Below are 18,371 nucleotides of genomic sequence, written 5' to 3' on the forward strand. Positions count from 1 at the left end.
TTCAACATTGATTTCTTGTGTAGCATACATGCACACCATGACCACTATGATTACACTGTCCACTATTGGCACACAGTATGGAATTGGGTCACAGGTTTTAGCACTGTCATTCATGGGGATCAATTCAACAACGTACAGCTCTCAGCGTAAATCAGTGTGCCCTCTGTTCGTACATCCTAGCTCGTAGCATTGATTAAATGCTTTAGTAACCAAAGGTCACACTCCTCAGTTACGTGGTGTAATGCAGTATGGAATGTATTGGTCACTGGAGCAAGTTATTGATATCTGCAGGTCAATATGATGTCCAGTTCATGTCAGCAGTTAATAAGCTGTAAGCTTATCTGATGTTGGACACAAACAAACAAGACACATGAGACATCCACACAGCTCACAAGGTGTGGGACACTTAATGGGGCAAATTAAAGCTTCATTCATGCTGACAGAGCAGAGCAAATATTTCTTATTTTAAGGCACGATCCCAGATTTATTATAATTTTAACTTGACTTTTACACACTTTCAAATACCACAAGTAGTAATCTAAATTAATAATGATAATAATGCTCACAAGCCTTTTGTTTTACTTAAAATCAACTTGGTGTACACTTCATAAATCATTCTCATGTACAGCTCAAGTAATACCACACAAATTTGACACTAAGCCAGGAATGTAAACCAAAAGAAAGCATATAAGAGTATAAGGCCTAAAAGAGGTCCACTCCAGCATTTTCTGGGTGTGGTGTGGATTGATTTTGGAGGAGTTTTTTAGCCCAATATCTGCACAAGCCTTGGGGAAACAGTAGTCCTTTTTAAACAGAGATTCTGCAAAACTCCTGGAGGGAAGACCTGTTATTCAGTTGACTTTGCTTTTTTATTCTGTATCAATCAATGCTGCCAATATGCTGACGGCTCTTTTGCTTCTGAAAAATGGCATTTAAGAAGAGGAGAGAGAGGTATATATGCTGCTTTCTACAATGTGTAACATAGTCTCCATCAAAAAAGTGACAAAAGACAACTTTTTATTTTCATTAATCTGCCAACAGACACAGGCAACTTCCAGATTTTCATTGGGCTATATTACTGGTTGTCAGAGGCAATAAGGATAAGATGGTATACATTCTGCTTGCTATGTACTGGTTGTAATTTAATCCTGCATATAGACTCTACAATATGTAACATTTTTAGCCACACTAGCAGCATGACTGCAAGCTTGATGATGTCCAATGTTAACATCTACCACTTTGGTCGTGGAATCTGGTCCAGACATTCGTGTCCCACTAAGTATGAACTGCAACCATTTTGGTGAGTCCTTACAGACGGGAGGTCTGTGCACTTTGCAGTTGCATAAGCCTGATGCCTGACTTCTTCTGGCTGTAAATGGACATAATATGGCCAATTTTCACTGTCGACCTACAGATGACTGAGCCTTCACTGCCTGCACCACTCAGCTCTGCCAAACAGACTGCTGGCTAATTGGTGCAAGTTCCTGTCTCATTCATTACAAAGTATATTGAGACAAAAACATTACTTTGCAAGTTAATAATGTAATTAGCATAAAATCCATGAAAAACACTAATTAGGAGCTATTAATTACCCTGCAGCAACAGTCTGTGGATACACAAACTGTTATAATTCCTTTATGAGCTTATTCATGTGGCTTTTAAGACCAGTAAAAAGTTATTTTATTTCTATTTCCATTACAGAATCTAGCCATGTGTATGTTGTTAGTAGGTGGCTTGTGTGTACTGCATACATAAGAAAGTACAACATAAGGTCTGCAGGCAGACAGACAGACTGACAGAGAGGCAGACTATCCTACTGAGCCTCACTGAGCAGAGGACACAATGCACCACCTGTGACATTACTGCATACAGTGACCCAAGCTGGGAGGTTTTGTGTGTATGTATGAGGTAACAGTCCGTGTGTCTACGTGGTAGAGAAAGAAAGAAAAAATAACTAAGGAAGACATGACAGAGTGCCTCTACAATTCACAGTTAATGGGTAAATTTGTAAACTCATGACATCAGGAACAGCCCAGAAACTTGAATTTAATGTGACTAATGAGAAACCTGCAGCAAATCTCCTGCCAGCACTGCTGTTTTAATGAGAGAATAATAAGACAGGAGGACAGAGATGTCTAATAACTTCCACATGGTCCTTCCCATGAGTCCAGCAGACCCGAAGAAGCTGTGAGAAACATGGCAAACCATGGGACTAATAATAGATGGGAGAAAGAGAAAAATGGAAAGAACCAAAGACATATCATTCACCCTTAAAGTTATTACTGCTTTTTGGTTCCTTGTACAAATTTTGGTATAGAAAAAGATGGATGGATCCTATATAATTCAAACTGGAAAGAAAATAGATAAATAAGCTCCTTCCAACATTTAAGTTTGCATACTTTCTATCCTATTGAAATCATGACATAATCATTGCCATCTGCTTGAAGGTTTATTTAACTTCAACTGACTCTACCAGATGAGACAAAATGAACATATTATCACAGCACACAGCTGAGGTTCATAAACATACACTGTCAACATTTAAAGTGCTTTCCTAATGCTATTAAAACAGAGGAGTCTAAGAACTCCTGTTCAAACTTCATGTTTAGTCACAAAGCCAGTTTTATTATTATCTTTTCTTGCATAAAAACCAGACAGACCCACAAGCTCTCATCTTAAACACTGAATATACTTTGATTAAAATCGGCTTCAGGTATTTGTGAAGGTTACAAAAACAACTTCTGTGGTCAATTTTAAGTGAAACATCCATTAAGTGTGGCCTAATCAACTGATTGCCAAGCTCCATTCACTTTAGCTTGCATTTCTATGCCTGTCAGGATTTACTTTCTCTGGACATGTGCAGTTTACAGTGGGATTTTTGAAACAATGGTTCCTTATTTTCAGACAAAAAAAACAAGGAGGCTTCTCATTTCTAGTGAAAGACTTTAGATTTTGCTGGCTAAAATGACAACTACTATGAGCAGTTTTTATCAGCTAGCAGATGAATCTAAACTTAGCTCCATGAGTTGGTTGAAAACACTGTCTTTTTCTAAGGTTTCAAACTACAACATAACTTATTTTTAAAATGGTACACTGTAAAAGGATCTTGAATAGTAGTTGACTCTTGACACTTTTGGCCTTTTATTCTTGGTTTGGAAAGGCTAAAAATAGAAGACAACACCCTCTAAACTTTTTATACATAGACCCATGTTTATGTGCCTCATGCACAGCATTTTAACATGTGGAGAAATCCAAAGCTTGGCAGGCCTGCTCTGATTAGTCATGATTGAGAAGCTATGATTGGACAATGGCTGCTCACGGAAGGGGTGTTTCAAATGAGTAATTCTGTCTGTTTCACAAGTCGTGGATACTTTATTCAACGATATAGTAATTTTCGTGTGGGCTCAGGACAGGGACAGTAGTGCCTTTGAAGAGGGTCGTCAGGGGTCCGCCTGAACCTTAGGGCCAGAGACCCAACCCATATGGCTTCAGACACACATTTTCAATTGGGTCTTGATCTATTACTATGGGCCCCAAGTCTGTTTAACATCATATAATGCCAGATTTGATTCGAGAAGACAAGGCCTTGACCATGTTGGAACTAAAAGCACACAAAGTTTTGTTTTAACGGCTTGTAATCAACTGTGAACTCTGCAAATAGCATCAGTGTGTCCTGGCTGGGTTCGGGTCCAAGCTTTCAAATAACAGACACATACAGTTCAGGTTTGAATCCTGCATTACTTGGTTCTGCATGGGTCCAGATCCAAGCTTTCAAATAATAGTTCGGTTCAATTTGATTCTGGGTGGTACATTTCCAGGTATTTTTGGGTTTGGGAAGGAACTTTTGGTCCTGTGAAGACCTCTGCTTCTAAGCAGGTTGGGATTTACTGCTTAGCTTAAGAACCCTATAAAAGATATCTGGCGAAAAAGCCGTCCTATTATTGTGTGTCTTATTAAAGACCCTTGCCTGCGGCTTAAATCTGAATGAGATATGATTGAGTACGATTTGAAAGAGCTGCCAATTGCCTCTGGCTTTTTAATTTGGCTGAACAGGAAGCATGCATGCAGAGTTTACGAGCCGTACCACAAGTGCTACTAGATAAATGATCTGGATGTCTATCTTTAAATGGGCTTCTATTTCAAAGATCTCCTTAAACTGTTGGCACTAGACCATAGTCTATATCTTGCGTTACATAACCAGTGTACAGACAGGAACTGTTGTTTATGACGGACATGGAAAAGTAATGATCTGTGGGGAACTAAAGAAGAACAGCAGTGATGGAACAGTACAATGTAAAACAACAGATAAGGTCAACCACACAATAACACCAACAACAAAAAAAAAACTGGAAAACAACAGAAGGCACAAGCCATCCAAGTTGATCACAGATTACTCATTATCCCATGAGCACTATTCATGTCTGCGGCTTGAGTTACAAACTGCACAATACAGCTCCATGCTGGAGTTCCCGGAGGAGCACTGAGGAGCGTGGATCATGTTCACCCTTTTTTTCTTTACTGGCACAGTCCGAGGAGGCCAACACAGATTTAACCACATGTGAGATAAATCTCCCCCTTTGTTGTTCTCTTTCTCCTTTTAAGCCCGTCCCTGTTATTTGTGAGACAGATGTGTGACCATCAATTATATACATGTAAGTGCTCAAATCACAAATCAAGTAGCTGCAGGTTTTGCTCTCTGTATGTAAAACTAGAATTACCGCCTTGAGGCCGTATGCCTCCAACCAATCAAGTTGCCGTTTACTGTACATCCATGCCAGACTCACATAATATATGTGGTGAAGACTTCAAAGGAATTAAACTGAAAGGTATTACATGTATTTTTCAGCAAAGTGGAAGTTAACATGTATAATTCCACTGAATCATTTCCAGCAAGAAACATTTAAACAATAATTAGAGACTATTTTTACAGATGAGTACACAGGACTGAAAGAGAGTGTTGGTGTTTTTGCATCACTTATCATCTTATCCTATTAGACATTTGTGTGACACTTTATCATAATTAGTGCAAGAAATCTTGGATTAAATTTTTTTGTGAGGTCATATTAACCATTGACCTCTAATTTCTGCAAAGTTCATCCATGAATTTCCATCCAGGAGTTCCACATTCATGAAAAATGGATGGATGGGAGGTCAGAGTGATCTTGACCTCTGACTTCTAAAATCTAATCAGGTCATCTGTGAGTCTAAGGGGACATTTGTACCAAATCTGAAGAAGTATTCCCAAGCTGTGCTTGAGATATTATATTTACAAGAATGTGACGGACAAATAAACTGATGAGTACATGACCACTCGTATGACGAAAGTTTCTTCTGCTTTCGCACTGCACATTAAAATATCAAGTATGCTTATTTGCTGAGCCAGGTGTGAACAAAAAGTTATTAGAAACACAGGCTGGAGCATATGGACACAAAACCCCCACCTTGTCCAGCAAGATCACATAGTGCTCATTGGGAAATCTGGTTTCAATACATACTTTCCTGTGAAGGCAGGGAATAGTCGTCATTTCTGCAGCCAATTAACAAAGAAGCAGTGTGAGCACTGACCTTGGAGTGGCTTCCTCGAGATCAGGAGCACTGCCTCCAATTCAATTAAAGACTGAAAGGGCAAGCAGGAGAAGAGGGTGGCACCAAGGGAGCGTGGAAGGGCACCGTGTTAAGAGCAGGATGTGTGCACAGACATGGAAGAGGGAGTATTTCCATGGCACACAACCAGCAGGCAGCCGAGCAGACAAGTAAAGACAGCATACACTGGTACAGAGAGTTTGGCAACCTGCAGGAGGGGTTGAGGATGGAGCTATTTAATACCCAGCTGGGACACGTCCGCCTCTGTGCTGGCCTCGGGTGATGTTTCTCTGTGTTTTACTGAGGCTGCAGCTCAGTTACAGCTGCAGGAGCGCAACACTCATTAATCTTTCTTGCTCTTGAAACATCCTTAAATGTCTTATGAGGTTTTGTCTTCTGCAATAACAGAGGCATGCACTGTCTGCAGCGTCTATGATCTGAGGTGAATTTAAATGTACTTGTTCCTTTCAGCTATGTACTTTATTGTACTGAGATGAGACTCAAGTCCTAAATTCTAAGTGTTGAGTCCTAAACAAGTCATAATGTAACACAGTGAGTTTCTAGTTTCATTGATTTACAAAGTTACATTGCTGTTACGATAATGTTGGCTAAGCTCTAGCTTGCTAACTGTATTATTCAGCCTTGAACTATTGTTTTTTGTGCAACTTCAGATGGTGAATGAACTTGGAAATTGTTGCACCTGTCTATAATTTTTGACAGGCACATTTTACAAAAACGTTTTTTGTTGATGACTTCATATTTTTGTATGCAAACAAAATTATCTTCGGTATCACTTTTTTCCAACTCGAGCTCAGTAATGTAACGTTTTTAATCATTCTCTCCTGCAACTTGAGAGGATGCTGTTGGATTAGTTGATCTGGGGAATGAAGTGTTGTCTTGCTGTGAATAAATAGTGTTAACATTAACTGATTCAGGAAATAAATTGAATTCACAGTGCACTTTTTAAAAGAACATACTTTTTCATCTTTGGGTTTAGGGGAAGGTATTGTATATTTTCAAGTCAAAAGGCTCGAGTGAATTCACCAGTAATTGGTGTTAGTCGAGTTGCAAGTCTTTTTTAATGTCCAAGTAATGCAGCCCAAGTCTACACCTATGATATTGTAAAACTTGCAACAAAGAGTACATTTAAATAAGTATTCATGTCTCTTTTTTTCTGTTTTCTATTTATTTCAAATTATGTAAGTGTATATACAGGCCGATATATCGCTAGCTAAATCTTACATGTATCTTACATGAGCTGGATAGTTTCACATGTTACAGTTTCAGTAAATCTTTCAACAAATGACAAATAAGGTGCTGACAGAAGAGAAACACTGCAGCTCCAGAACTGTGACAACAACATTACAACCAAGTAAAAACAAGCTTTTTATGGCCACATCTTGACATCTTTATAAAGATTTGTGTCAACATTTCTGGTCATTTCAGAGATTTTCATCTCTGTGAGCTTGCCAGACTTGCTACTCCTTTAATGGCCTGTGCCTTGGCCCCCAGCTGAAAAACATAAACACAAGGAGGAAAATGATACTAAAGAATCGCAGTGTTGAGCAGACAAGGACAGCCTCCCGTTTGTTTACATATTTCAGCCTCTGTACAGAGAATAACAGCAGCAGGGGAAAGCCAGGGGAACTTCCTATTTTGGGAAACAGCTGCTTTAAAGCAACAATCTCTGGAAAGGAGACATCATGGTGGGAGAATATGTAGTAATTTATTTTAGTTAAAGAGTCTGTGAGTAAAACTGATATGTATATGGAGAGTGGAAACCTGCCACATTTAAAAAGCACCTACATTCAGAACAATCATCTCACAACACATTTTTTCCACTTCAGAGTTGTAAAAATGCAGGTTACATTACAGTGACTTCCAAACTTCTGGCACTGCTGTGATGTGGTGGTTTTTGGATGAACACTGGGTGGGCCACCAGTACTACCAGTGAGATGTAAGTGTTGTTACTTGATATTAATGAACTGAGACTGGTCTCATAAGGGGAGACGTCTAAGTCACTGCAAAAGTAAGCTGAGCTCTTGATACTGCATGTCTGATCAGTGATATTTAACAGCTGCACGTCTGCAGTTGCTTCAAAGGCCGTCTAATAAAACCTTCTCTAATCTTAGACAGATTAGGGAGATAAGAGCATATTAATCGTATGTTGCTTTTGTGTCTGCAGTCATCACTGTGGGCTGTCATTTATGTTTCAATCAGCATCATACATTATTACATTAATCTGCATTTACAAAATTTACACTGCATTGCATTGACATATTTCAGTACAGTCAATAAAAGTATATTATGTCGAGATAATAACTAATAACTAGAAGACAACTCAGACGCAGGAAACTCATGGATCATATTATGGAAAATATTAATTACATCATCCAGAAAGCTGCAGAGAGCCTGGACATTTGGCCCTTGACTAGAATATGTTTGCATGCATGCATACCGCTGCTTGTCATGTATGTACTTGGAAATGAGAAACTGGATTTTTGAGGCTCATATCAATATTGATAATTAATTGTTTAAAAAAATTAAAGGTTATATATCACAATTTTTTAACAGATATTTTTTAAGTTCCTGTAAATTTAGTTATTAAAGAATAATGTAATGTAATGAGCTGTACATTTTACAGTTAAAGGACCAGTGTGTAGGATTTAGCGGCATCTGGTGGTGCGCTTGCACATTGCAAACACCTCCCATTACCCTTTCCTTCAGTGGCTGTGAAACTTGAGAGAAAACAGAAAGGCCCTCAATAGAGCCAGTCTTGGTTTGTCCATTCAGGGCAACTATAACACATGGTGGTGCAACATGGCAGCATGTATGGAACGGGACCTGCACCTTCTGTAGATATAAACGGCTCATTCTAAGGTAACAAAAACACAATTCTTATTTTCAGGTGATTATACGCTAATGAAAACATACTATATTCTCTTTTTGCCACAACCCATCAATTAATCCTCGCAAATCTTGCACACTGGACCTTTAGAAAAACAACTTGTTAGTGTTACAAGGTAGACAAACTATGTGAGGGAGATTCCTCACTGTTTCTTACTTTTGGTATTTTGTTATAGAGCAATAAAACAGTTGCTTCTGCTTAAACAAAAGGTATATTACTATATTAGGGATACTTTCCATAATGTTGTTGCATGCTTAGTAAAACAATTGCACGCTTAGTAAAACAATTGCACAGTGAGATTATTTTGTAGCTCAGTTTGCTCAGGTTGCAGTAGTCTCACTCAATACTAGACAAATTTCAAAGCCTGTTATTCACTTAGAAAACATGGGAATATAAGGTCCACACTGAAAAATACCTAAGTTACTGTTTAAATCAGTCTTACCATCTTCAGACAGTTATCTGTGTGTCTCATATACTACATATAAAAAGGGGGATTGCGTTTGAGAAAAGACTATCAAGCTGAATAGTTTTTCTATAAAGTATCATAGACAAATTTAAAATAATCATGAAAACTAAAGACTAAAATGTTTTCTTTGGCAGACATTAGAGCATCTCCCACTCAGATGGCTGAAGGTTTGGCAGCCAACCCTCTCTCTCTCTCTCTCTCTCTCTCTCTCTCTCTCTCTCTCTCTCTCTCTCTCTCTCTCTCTCTCTCTCTCTCTCTCTCTCTCTCTCTCTCTCTCTCTCTCTCTCTCTCTCTCTCTCTCTCTCTCTCTCTCTCTCTCTCTCTCTCTCTCACTCTCACTCTCACTCTCACTCTCACTCTCACTCTGTGTGTGTGTAACAGCACACGTGTATTCCTCATTTACCAATGCCTAGCAAGATTCATCCCTAACCCTTGAAATGCTGACCTTGAAACTCAACTGAGCCTTTTTCCTCTGGTGGTGTCCCGTCCCTACTGAAAAAGCCTGACTCTGGAAAATTTAACATGCGTCCATCCCTCTGACTAAATGATTCAACGCTGAATATGAAACCTCCGGCCGCGATGATGCCAGGTACTGTCTGTGTGACTGCAAATCATTTATCAAACGTTCCACGCTGCTTGGGCAATGTTGTGTTTCAGCCAACATATTTGAGAAGTCAGAAAAAAGAGTAATTAAAGTATGTGCAAACACTTTGACCGAGTTTACAGACAACAACTGTGAGAACACGGGGGTCTTTGTATGTAAGGAAAAGGGCACGCCTGGAACTTCAGGACTGCACAGAAAGTCACAGCTGCCTCTGTCATCGCAGCAGCCTTTCATGCAGCTGCAGCATTTCTGCCTGTAACCAAAGCTGAAACCAGACCTACACTGTCTCCGAGCTCCCTGTCAGTGCACCCGCACGTCCCACAGGACACAGCTACCCCACTTGCCGACCCCCAGTGACCCCTGTCTGTCAGGGGTTCAATGTTCTGAGTGAGAATGCTGGTGAGGGCAGAATATCTGATTCCCCCCAGAGGTGAGAAATAGAGGGAAAAGCAAAGAGGGCAGTGAAATTATTAGACTGGATATCTTGACCTCAACATGTGACCCTAAGAGTGACTTGGCTTTCAAATCTGGCTGGTAGCCACTTTGTGTTTTTGTTTTAAAGCTTGGCTGATACAGCAGAAAGAACTCTGTATGACCTCACAAACCTGGTAACCTCAAACGTTAAATTGGATTTGATCCTAAAAGGACTTAAGAGAATAAGCTTTTGCCCTTTTGCTTTGAATTACAGTTGCCTTGAATTCACTTAATTTGTGCAAACACAGGAGCAGACACGGATGTGTTTGTGCCTTACCTTCACTGAAATACCTCAAGGATTAGACTGAGCTAGCCAAAAAGGCTTGGTTTATGCTCAAGAGATTGACAGTTAGCAGTGGTCTCTGACTGTGAGAGCACTCATTCATGAGTTAATGCTGTCCAACCAGAGAGGGAGGACGTAAATCTACAAAGGACCAAACAGATTTATCCCCACAGTAGAAAGGCTTACATTATAAATCTATATACAGTAAGAGTCTGTCAGACTGGCGCATAGAGCTGTTACTCACCTCGAAGGTCTGGGGCCGGCGCGGCTGGGCCCACACGAAATACTGGACACCCAGGATGAAATAAGATGTTCGGTAAGAGCTGAGTTTCTGGTGACCCTGCACCAGTTTGTACAGCTCCAGGCACATCACGCCTGCCACTGCGGCTGTGGTGGTGGCGATGGCAGGGATGATCCTTCCAGCGATGCGTTTGCTCTGTGAAGGACACAGAGGACATTATACTTTTAAAACTCAGAGCAGGTAATCTAGAGGTGGACAAGAGTTCAGCAGTATTGACTACCGCCTTTCAGTAAAACCCCCCTCTGACCATTGGAGCATATTGTCTTGTTTTGCAAAATACCAGTGGTGGAAAACATTTCAGTATATTCACTAATGTTCTGCACTTAAGTAGCCAATAATTATGATGGAGATGTCTTGAGTACACTGCTGTAAGTATCAGCAACTGGTGGCCTGCACTGGGACCCAGAAGCCATCAGGGGCCAACGTCCATTTCTGTGGTAGGACCAGCAGTAGGGCTTAATCCATTAACTTTTTCTATTCATTTTCTATATTAGACTATTTAAGAAAGACTGTTTACACTGGGGTCATTCAGATTCGACCCTTCCTAACCCCTCTTTCCTTTTGTGTTCTGTGCTCCAATAACAGTTGTGACAGTACCCATCTGTCACTCAAAGCAGACATGTCCTTAATTATGCATTACTTACTGATCTAAATATAAACGGATGGGTTAGGAAAAAAGAACAAAACATGCCCCATACAGTTGTCATCAAGGGGAAAATACCTATAAAGACCAAAAAAATATTGTACCAGGCTGTAAACATATTTATTTCTGTTGCAAAGTTGGACATTTAAATATAGGAGTCTATAGGGCCAGCCAGTGAACTACAGATTTGGTATTTCCTTTGTTTTTCAGCCCTGGAGGTTGGAGCTTACTACCTATCATATATTCTGTAATAAATAGTTACAAATGGATAAACATAAAAGACACATTTTAATGTTGAAGTAAATGATTTGAGTTACTGACTTGAGAAAATAGTACAAAACATACGATCTGTTTATAAAATATGATGCACTGTTGCATAGATTAAGTAACCTAACAAGGTAGTAAAAATCAGCTTTACTTTACAACAGCTTTACAACTGGCTGCTATATGATGGTGGTGTGGCAGGTTCAAGTCCAGCTCGGATCAAAACTGTGGAGTGTGGACTGGTAACATGGAGAAGTGCCGTTTTACCTCCTGGGTACTGTCAGTGTGCAACTGAGCAAGTCATCGAACCCCCAGCCACATGGGGCACCTGATTCTGCTTAGCATCCATCACTCACCTCTCCCACAAAATTGCATGTGTGTATACAGGCCTACGCGTGTGTAAAATAATTAACAATGGAAAGAAAAAAAAAAAGAATTTACGCCAAGGCAGATTAATTAAGTATGTTCTTCTTCTTCTTCTTAATATAAATGCTGCATAGACAGTAATGCATCAGTAATAAATGCATCAGGTAATAATGTAACACTGACAAGAGTTGCTCTGCTGCATAATGAGTACTATACTTTTCAGAGTTCAACTATTTTGTTTTATATGCGTGATGAGTTTTCTTTGATGCACAGCACATTGTATTATACATTAATCTGACAATTTCATATATGATTTTTTATACATTTGTTACATAATGCCACACAAATCTCACCTAGCCTTTACATAGGTTCTGCAGTGTAGACATACTTTATGTTGTAAAAGTAAAGTTATTCTAAAGCCCAAACAAGATGCAGCTTGTGGAAATCTCTGTACTATTGCACAAGGGTAAACCTCTTTTGTCTCCCCTCACTCAGCAGCACCCATCCCCCCACCCTCCATCTGCCTTGGCTGTGTGTCTGCAGCAGTGGCGGGTACAAGGCCTGGCTCAGGTGTCACCTCCCAGGCGACAGGTAAAGTGCTGTGATTAGTTCTGCTCCGGGAACAATAGGTGAGGAGGCTGTTTCTGTGGCTTTAGGGCAGGTGTGTGCAGCACCAACTAAAACCTTCGCCCCAAGGGAGGGGCAGCAGTCTGCGGTATTTTCTTGTTGTCCTTCTAATCCATACCGCCTCTCACCTCAGCTCCATCACTCTGACTTTGCTCTATATCTTTTAACCCTTCACACAGATTTGATTAGATGATGCACATAGTGAAAAAAAATACTGACCTGGTGGCGATCGGCTGCAGGGATGTCGTAGTTCTCCGCCCTCAGGTTAGAAGCAGCAACAATGTAGTCAATGTGGAAGTTACTGTCGTCATCCTGTGCCAGATGAAAAGTTAAAAACAGTATATCATTAAAAATAGATATCTATACATGTATCCAGACAAGGGCAGTATTTCAATTATTAAATATACATAAATGTAAGTGAAGCATGATCTGTGGCCCTTTGCCCTGGTCGTCCCCTCTCTCACCCTCCTTTCCTGTCTTCCCTTCAGCTGATCCTCCCTTCAGCTATATCAAATAAAGGCATTAACAGGCAAAAAAGACCTTAAAAAAGAATAATAATAATAATAATAATAATAATAATAATAATAATAATAATAATAATAAGTGAATCATATGACCTGTCCTGTTGGGTCCAGCAACACTCTCATTATGAACTACTGTATTTCATGTGTGTTTCTCGGGACCAGTTTGGTGCAAAGTTCCCCTCTGAGTAAGGTATGTCATCAAAATATGATCAAGTATTATAGCTAAGGCTTTTTTATTGAATGACACTAAAATACAACAGAAGAAAGGAACAATTAGCAAACACATGTGCTCTAGAACTGGCAAATATACTGACTAGCGAGACACGTCCTCATACCCAAACTGTCCTAATACCTCAGAATAGATTGATTTCCAGTGTCTCCCAAAATGACATATATGAACCAACGACAGGCGTACCAGAGCTTAAGTATGTGAAGTAAGTCACATTGCATTAAACATGTGGTTAGGTTCAGGTACCAAAAGTCCTTGGTTAGGAAAGGATCATGGTTTTGGTTTTGGACCGCAGTTGCAGTCCTGTGTTTGATGCATCCCTCAGTATGCAGGCTTTCTCTCTCTTTATTCTGTTCCAGTTATAATTTCTACAGCCACTAGAGGTCAAAGCCCAACAGTAAACCACAGATGTATCATAACTAACTAGATACAGTATGCAAAGATGGCATATAGGGAGTCAGAACCATATTGACACAATCTAAAATGTGATAATATCAGTTTCTATAGAATGTATATTTGTATTTTCAAATCCCAATGACTTGTTTTTAAATTAAATACATTATTTATACCAGTGTTTTGTATTATATTTAAATACATTTGATGAGCAAGTATTTAGAATTTATGAGAAGATACTTTTTGATGTATTTGTGCCCATCCCTGAATGTATCCAAATCAACGCCAGGTGACATCCTCAGTGATGTGATGCTGGCTTTGAGCTTTGAACTCTTTCTTGTTGTGTCACTTAAATCACTCTGACACATGCCCTGGTCACCTCATCAGAATGCAGCAAAAATCAGATTTCTGTTTTGATTGACGTGGCCAGTGAGGTCATGCGGCTCTACAAAGGCTCAGAAGGTGACTGTCATTCAGGGATGGCTTTAGGGGCTGCGAGGAAGCTCCGAGCCGGCAACCTGATGCATCCGACACCCTCCTACACACATTCCATCTCTCCACAGCACGACCCGGGCACGCAGGGATACAAATGAAGAGGAGGGGGTAGTTTGGGGGATCTCATTCTTATTCGAGATGACATTTGATATGTACCTGACTTACCTCATATACCTTCATTACTGCTTCTCTTGAGTCACTGAATGCTTTATCAGAGCCTCATTCAGGCTGCCTCACAGTCATTAACCATAGTGTCTCCAAATTCCTCCAGCACTCACCTCTGCAGCTACAGCAACAGCACCCTGTCTGCCCTTCTTATAGCTCTTTGTTGAGCCCGGCGTACCTCATGCCTCAAGTAAGGGTTATGTCATTTAAGTTGCTGCACCAGTTCAATCTCAGAGGTTTTGAAGAGGCTAAATTTCAATGAAGATAAAGAAAAAAAATGCTTGTATACAGGTGAGAATTTTATTTGTCCCTCTCATTTCCCAAGGTTTCCCAGGAAACACAGGAACTTACTGGAGGGTAGGTCAACAGGTAAATAGGAAAGGTCAGATGCAGAGGGCAAATTTCCCCAAAGGAGTTAATTAAGCATAACTTTAAACGTATGTTTGGAAAGACATCCACGATTACTCAAGACGATACTGGAAAACATTTATTCAAATTCTCAATCTGTTTAACATTACCACTGATTTTAATGTATTTTTTAATGTATTTTTACGACTTTGTTTTTGTGACAGTTTTTCAGTGAGTAGTTGCCCGGGTTGCCCAGTGTGATTTTCCTGATCGACATGCCCTCTATTCAGAAGAAATGACCCTGCTGAACCTGCCTTATAAAGCTTTTGCCAATGTGCCACAAAGGAACTTTCTAAATTTCTCATTCAGGTGGTCACAGACTGTCATGGACTTGCTTTACTTTGTTGGAGATAATTAGTGTGTTGTCATAATATTTTTGTGTTATCTACATGTGCTTGGTGGACACGTTCCCCAAAATGTCAAAGGGTCTACAATAAGAGAAAATAAACTGAAGACTGTGAATAAATCAGTCTCACTCAAAGTATGACTAACTGTGCTGAAACAGCTGGTTAGGAGATACTTTGGGACATTTGTTGAGTAGATTTCTACCCGGCCACATAAACTTCACGATGTCAACCAAGCACTAAACCTGATTTAATGACCAGACAGAGAGTGATTCAGTGTTGAGAGGTGGTGTGAAAGAGTGTGAGGAGAGACTGGATGCACAATAGATGTGGTATAGATGGAAATCTACCTCCAGGGCCACTTCAAAGATGCAGTCAACGGGGTTGCGGACAGTATGTCTCTGTCCTGATTTGTTGTTGTCACTAAAAGTGTGTAATGCAGCACTCACATGAGCCTGAGACATAAAACTGTTCCATATGAGGTGACTGACTGAAGTGTTCTTTTTGCTATTTTTACAAACAGGATGTAAGCCTCTAAAATATATATATATATATCTTAGCTCTAAGGTCTTAGAACAGTCAGCACAAGAAGACAAGTGAGCTCTGTTTCATGAATGAGGAATAGCACTGATTTGGGTCACTGAAGACCAAAAGATGTGGAAAAAAAAGACATATTCTGAAAGCAGCTATAGATTTGAGCTCAGCTCCCTGCTAACACTCAGCCGCCAGTCTGTCTGCACTCTTGCCCTTACCTTCTCAAAGTCGATGGGGTACATCTGCATGGCTGAGCTTTTCAGAGATGGCGAGGCCAACTTTCTTTTCAACTCCTCAAGTCGGGCTTTTTCTAGTGCAAAGACACGGAGAAAGTAAAGAAGAGAAATCCCAGGCAGAAAGTGAGGTAATAACATGAAACATAAATGAGTTAAAATAACTCACCAGCATCATCGCTGTCCTTTGCTTTATCCTCCTCCATCTCCTTGTCAGTGAGATGAATCTTTACGGAGGACTTGGGAGTAAAAGGCGGTACAGAGACTGTCTCTAAGATTTTTCTGATAGAAGAAAGGTCTCTTGTCCCCTGCACTCCATAGATCTGCCCGTACAGATTAGCTGCTGCCACCACATACTCCATATGGGTCGTCTACAATACAGAAGAGAAAATATAAACATATACGGAAACCTTCAATCTCTAAATATACCATCACATCACTGGGCATTTCTTTTATAAATAGCTTTGTTCTTATATAGTGAAGACAAAGCAAAAGATAAATCTTAAGCAATACACCAAATAAAAGGGAACACTTTCTATCACATGCATGTTTATAATGCATTATATAGATATGTAGCTAATACCTTTGTTTAATTATAGCTATAAGCACTCATTAATATTCATAATTCTTTACAATAACAATTACTAAACACATTATAAAGCATTTTATAAGGTCAAGTATCATAATACTTCATAATTGCTGGTCACTGAATGACATGTTGGCAAGGATCATAGTGTGTTAAACATTGCAGTTGAAAGTAAATCATCAAATAGTTGTGTTAATTTGGAGTACTCAATTTTCTATCATGACCTGTTAAACAAATAAATAAATTTGACAAATTTTATGTTTGGTTGTCATTTTTGCATTGATTCAATGATATTTTTTTTCACTTTACTTACAGCAAACAATGACTACTTTTGGTGACTTATAAGTAGATTTTAATTAATTATATCTGCCCATACCTCAGGAGTTTCTCTACTTAAAGCACCCAATGGTCACTTACATTTCACTTATAATCACATAATAAACTGTAGATGTGACACTGCAAAAAAAAAGATAGGGGCAAAGATATTAAGGTGGTGCATTAAGGGCCAAATTACTTCCCTGAAAAGTACAGTTTACTGTAACAACAGCTTCTGCAATCCCTTTCTGTTTCTCTTTCTGTCTCAACACACATACACTTGTATATCACATATAATATCAGTCACTGCTGCTTATCACATGGTGGCAATCCAGATTTTATCATTATTTGACTTCTCTACAATAGATTACAACTTAATTCTTTGATTAACGGAGCTGCAAAAAGTGCTAACACTGCTGTCCAAAAATCGCAATGCACAAATGAAACCATCTCAGTATTACAAAATAGAAGAATTGTAAAATAGATAGTAATAAATTAGATTTTGCAGTTTGCAATGCCACATTGGTGCAATAGTGAAATCTCTTTTGTTATACTCCTCAGTGAAAACTGGCACTGTCTCTGGCATGTGCAATTGTAGGATTGTCTGTCACAGGTAAGACAAGATAAGGTGTCAACATTTCACACAGATCGGAGGCAAAAAGAAATTGAAAAGGAAATCAAAGTCAGATTGCAGGTGATGGAATAAAATGCTGACAGCACAGAGACAGGAGAAAAGGTGAGGTGATAACATTGTGAATTTCCCTTTATCAGTGCACCATCACTGCCCTCCAAGTTACAGTACATTCAGCAAAATATCATCTTATTACCTCTTTTGTAACTTAATAAGAGAGTATGCAGGAATCAGCTTGGCAATCTAGTATCTGTGGAGACTAGATTATTATCAGCCCCTCATTGTCCATATGCAGATTAAGTGTTATTTAAAGCTCAGATAAGGGTCCACTATATGATCAGAGTGAGGAAGAGTTACTATCAGACCAGATAAAGGAGGAATGTGAACAGTCAACAACAAATACTCATTTCTGTCTGCTGTTTTAGGGTGCATGTCAGGATTACTGCTACATGAGGAATCAGACCAGAAAACACTCACATTGTTGGGGTCAAAGGTCAGCGGGTGAGGGCATCTCTTGGATCCAGACCAGAAAGGTAGACCAGCATCAGTCAACTAAAAAGAAGCAGAAGAAAATTCCTTTATTTCAATGATAAACAACTCAAAATATTACAGGAGGAACATAATTACTTCAGAGTAGCTTCTACATATATTCTTTCATAGACCAACACTGTCCTTTAGCTTTCTGACACAGTGGGAAGCCTACAACCTTCCCGTGGCACAGCCAGGCTAATTTTGTTATCAGTTGTGTGTTGACAACACAATTTGTATGTCTGATAAAGGAACAAAGGGGCTGGGAACTTTGATGTTCCCAAATGGTCCATATGCTGGGAAAGAGAGCATCTCCTACTGCTGGTGGCAGTTTTCACTGCAGGGGTGCTTTCTATAGCTGCCAAAAGGCAAGACATTTTCCTTTTCACAATCAGGATTCAGATGGCTTACAGGCAAAAAACATGGTATCAGTAATGCTTTATCCTGACAAAGTTTGATATCACTTA

General features: G+C 39.5%; 1 protein-coding gene across 1 annotated transcript in view; it reads right to left on the reverse strand.

Moving 5' to 3' along the window:
* The window catches only part of uba7 (ubiquitin-like modifier activating enzyme 7), a 45,232-nt gene that overhangs the window by 14,037 nt on the left and 12,824 nt on the right, over positions 1–18,371 (reverse strand). The window contains exons 17-21 of the mRNA XM_084735741.1: positions 17,854–17,928; positions 16,014–16,215; positions 15,830–15,921; positions 12,739–12,831; positions 10,563–10,754 (exon numbers count right to left, since the gene is read on the reverse strand). Of these exons, the coding sequence (XP_084591867.1) occupies positions 10,563–10,754; positions 12,739–12,831; positions 15,830–15,921; positions 16,014–16,215; positions 17,854–17,928 (654 nt within the window). The remainder of the gene's footprint in view (positions 1–10,562; positions 10,755–12,738; positions 12,832–15,829; positions 15,922–16,013; positions 16,216–17,853; positions 17,929–18,371) is intronic.

Source organism: Lutjanus erythropterus, chromosome 2 (assembly GCF_056507025.1).
Source record: "Lutjanus erythropterus isolate fLutEry1 chromosome 2, fLutEry1.hap2, whole genome shotgun sequence".
NCBI lineage: Eukaryota > Metazoa > Chordata > Actinopteri > Lutjaniformes > Lutjanidae > Lutjanus > Lutjanus erythropterus.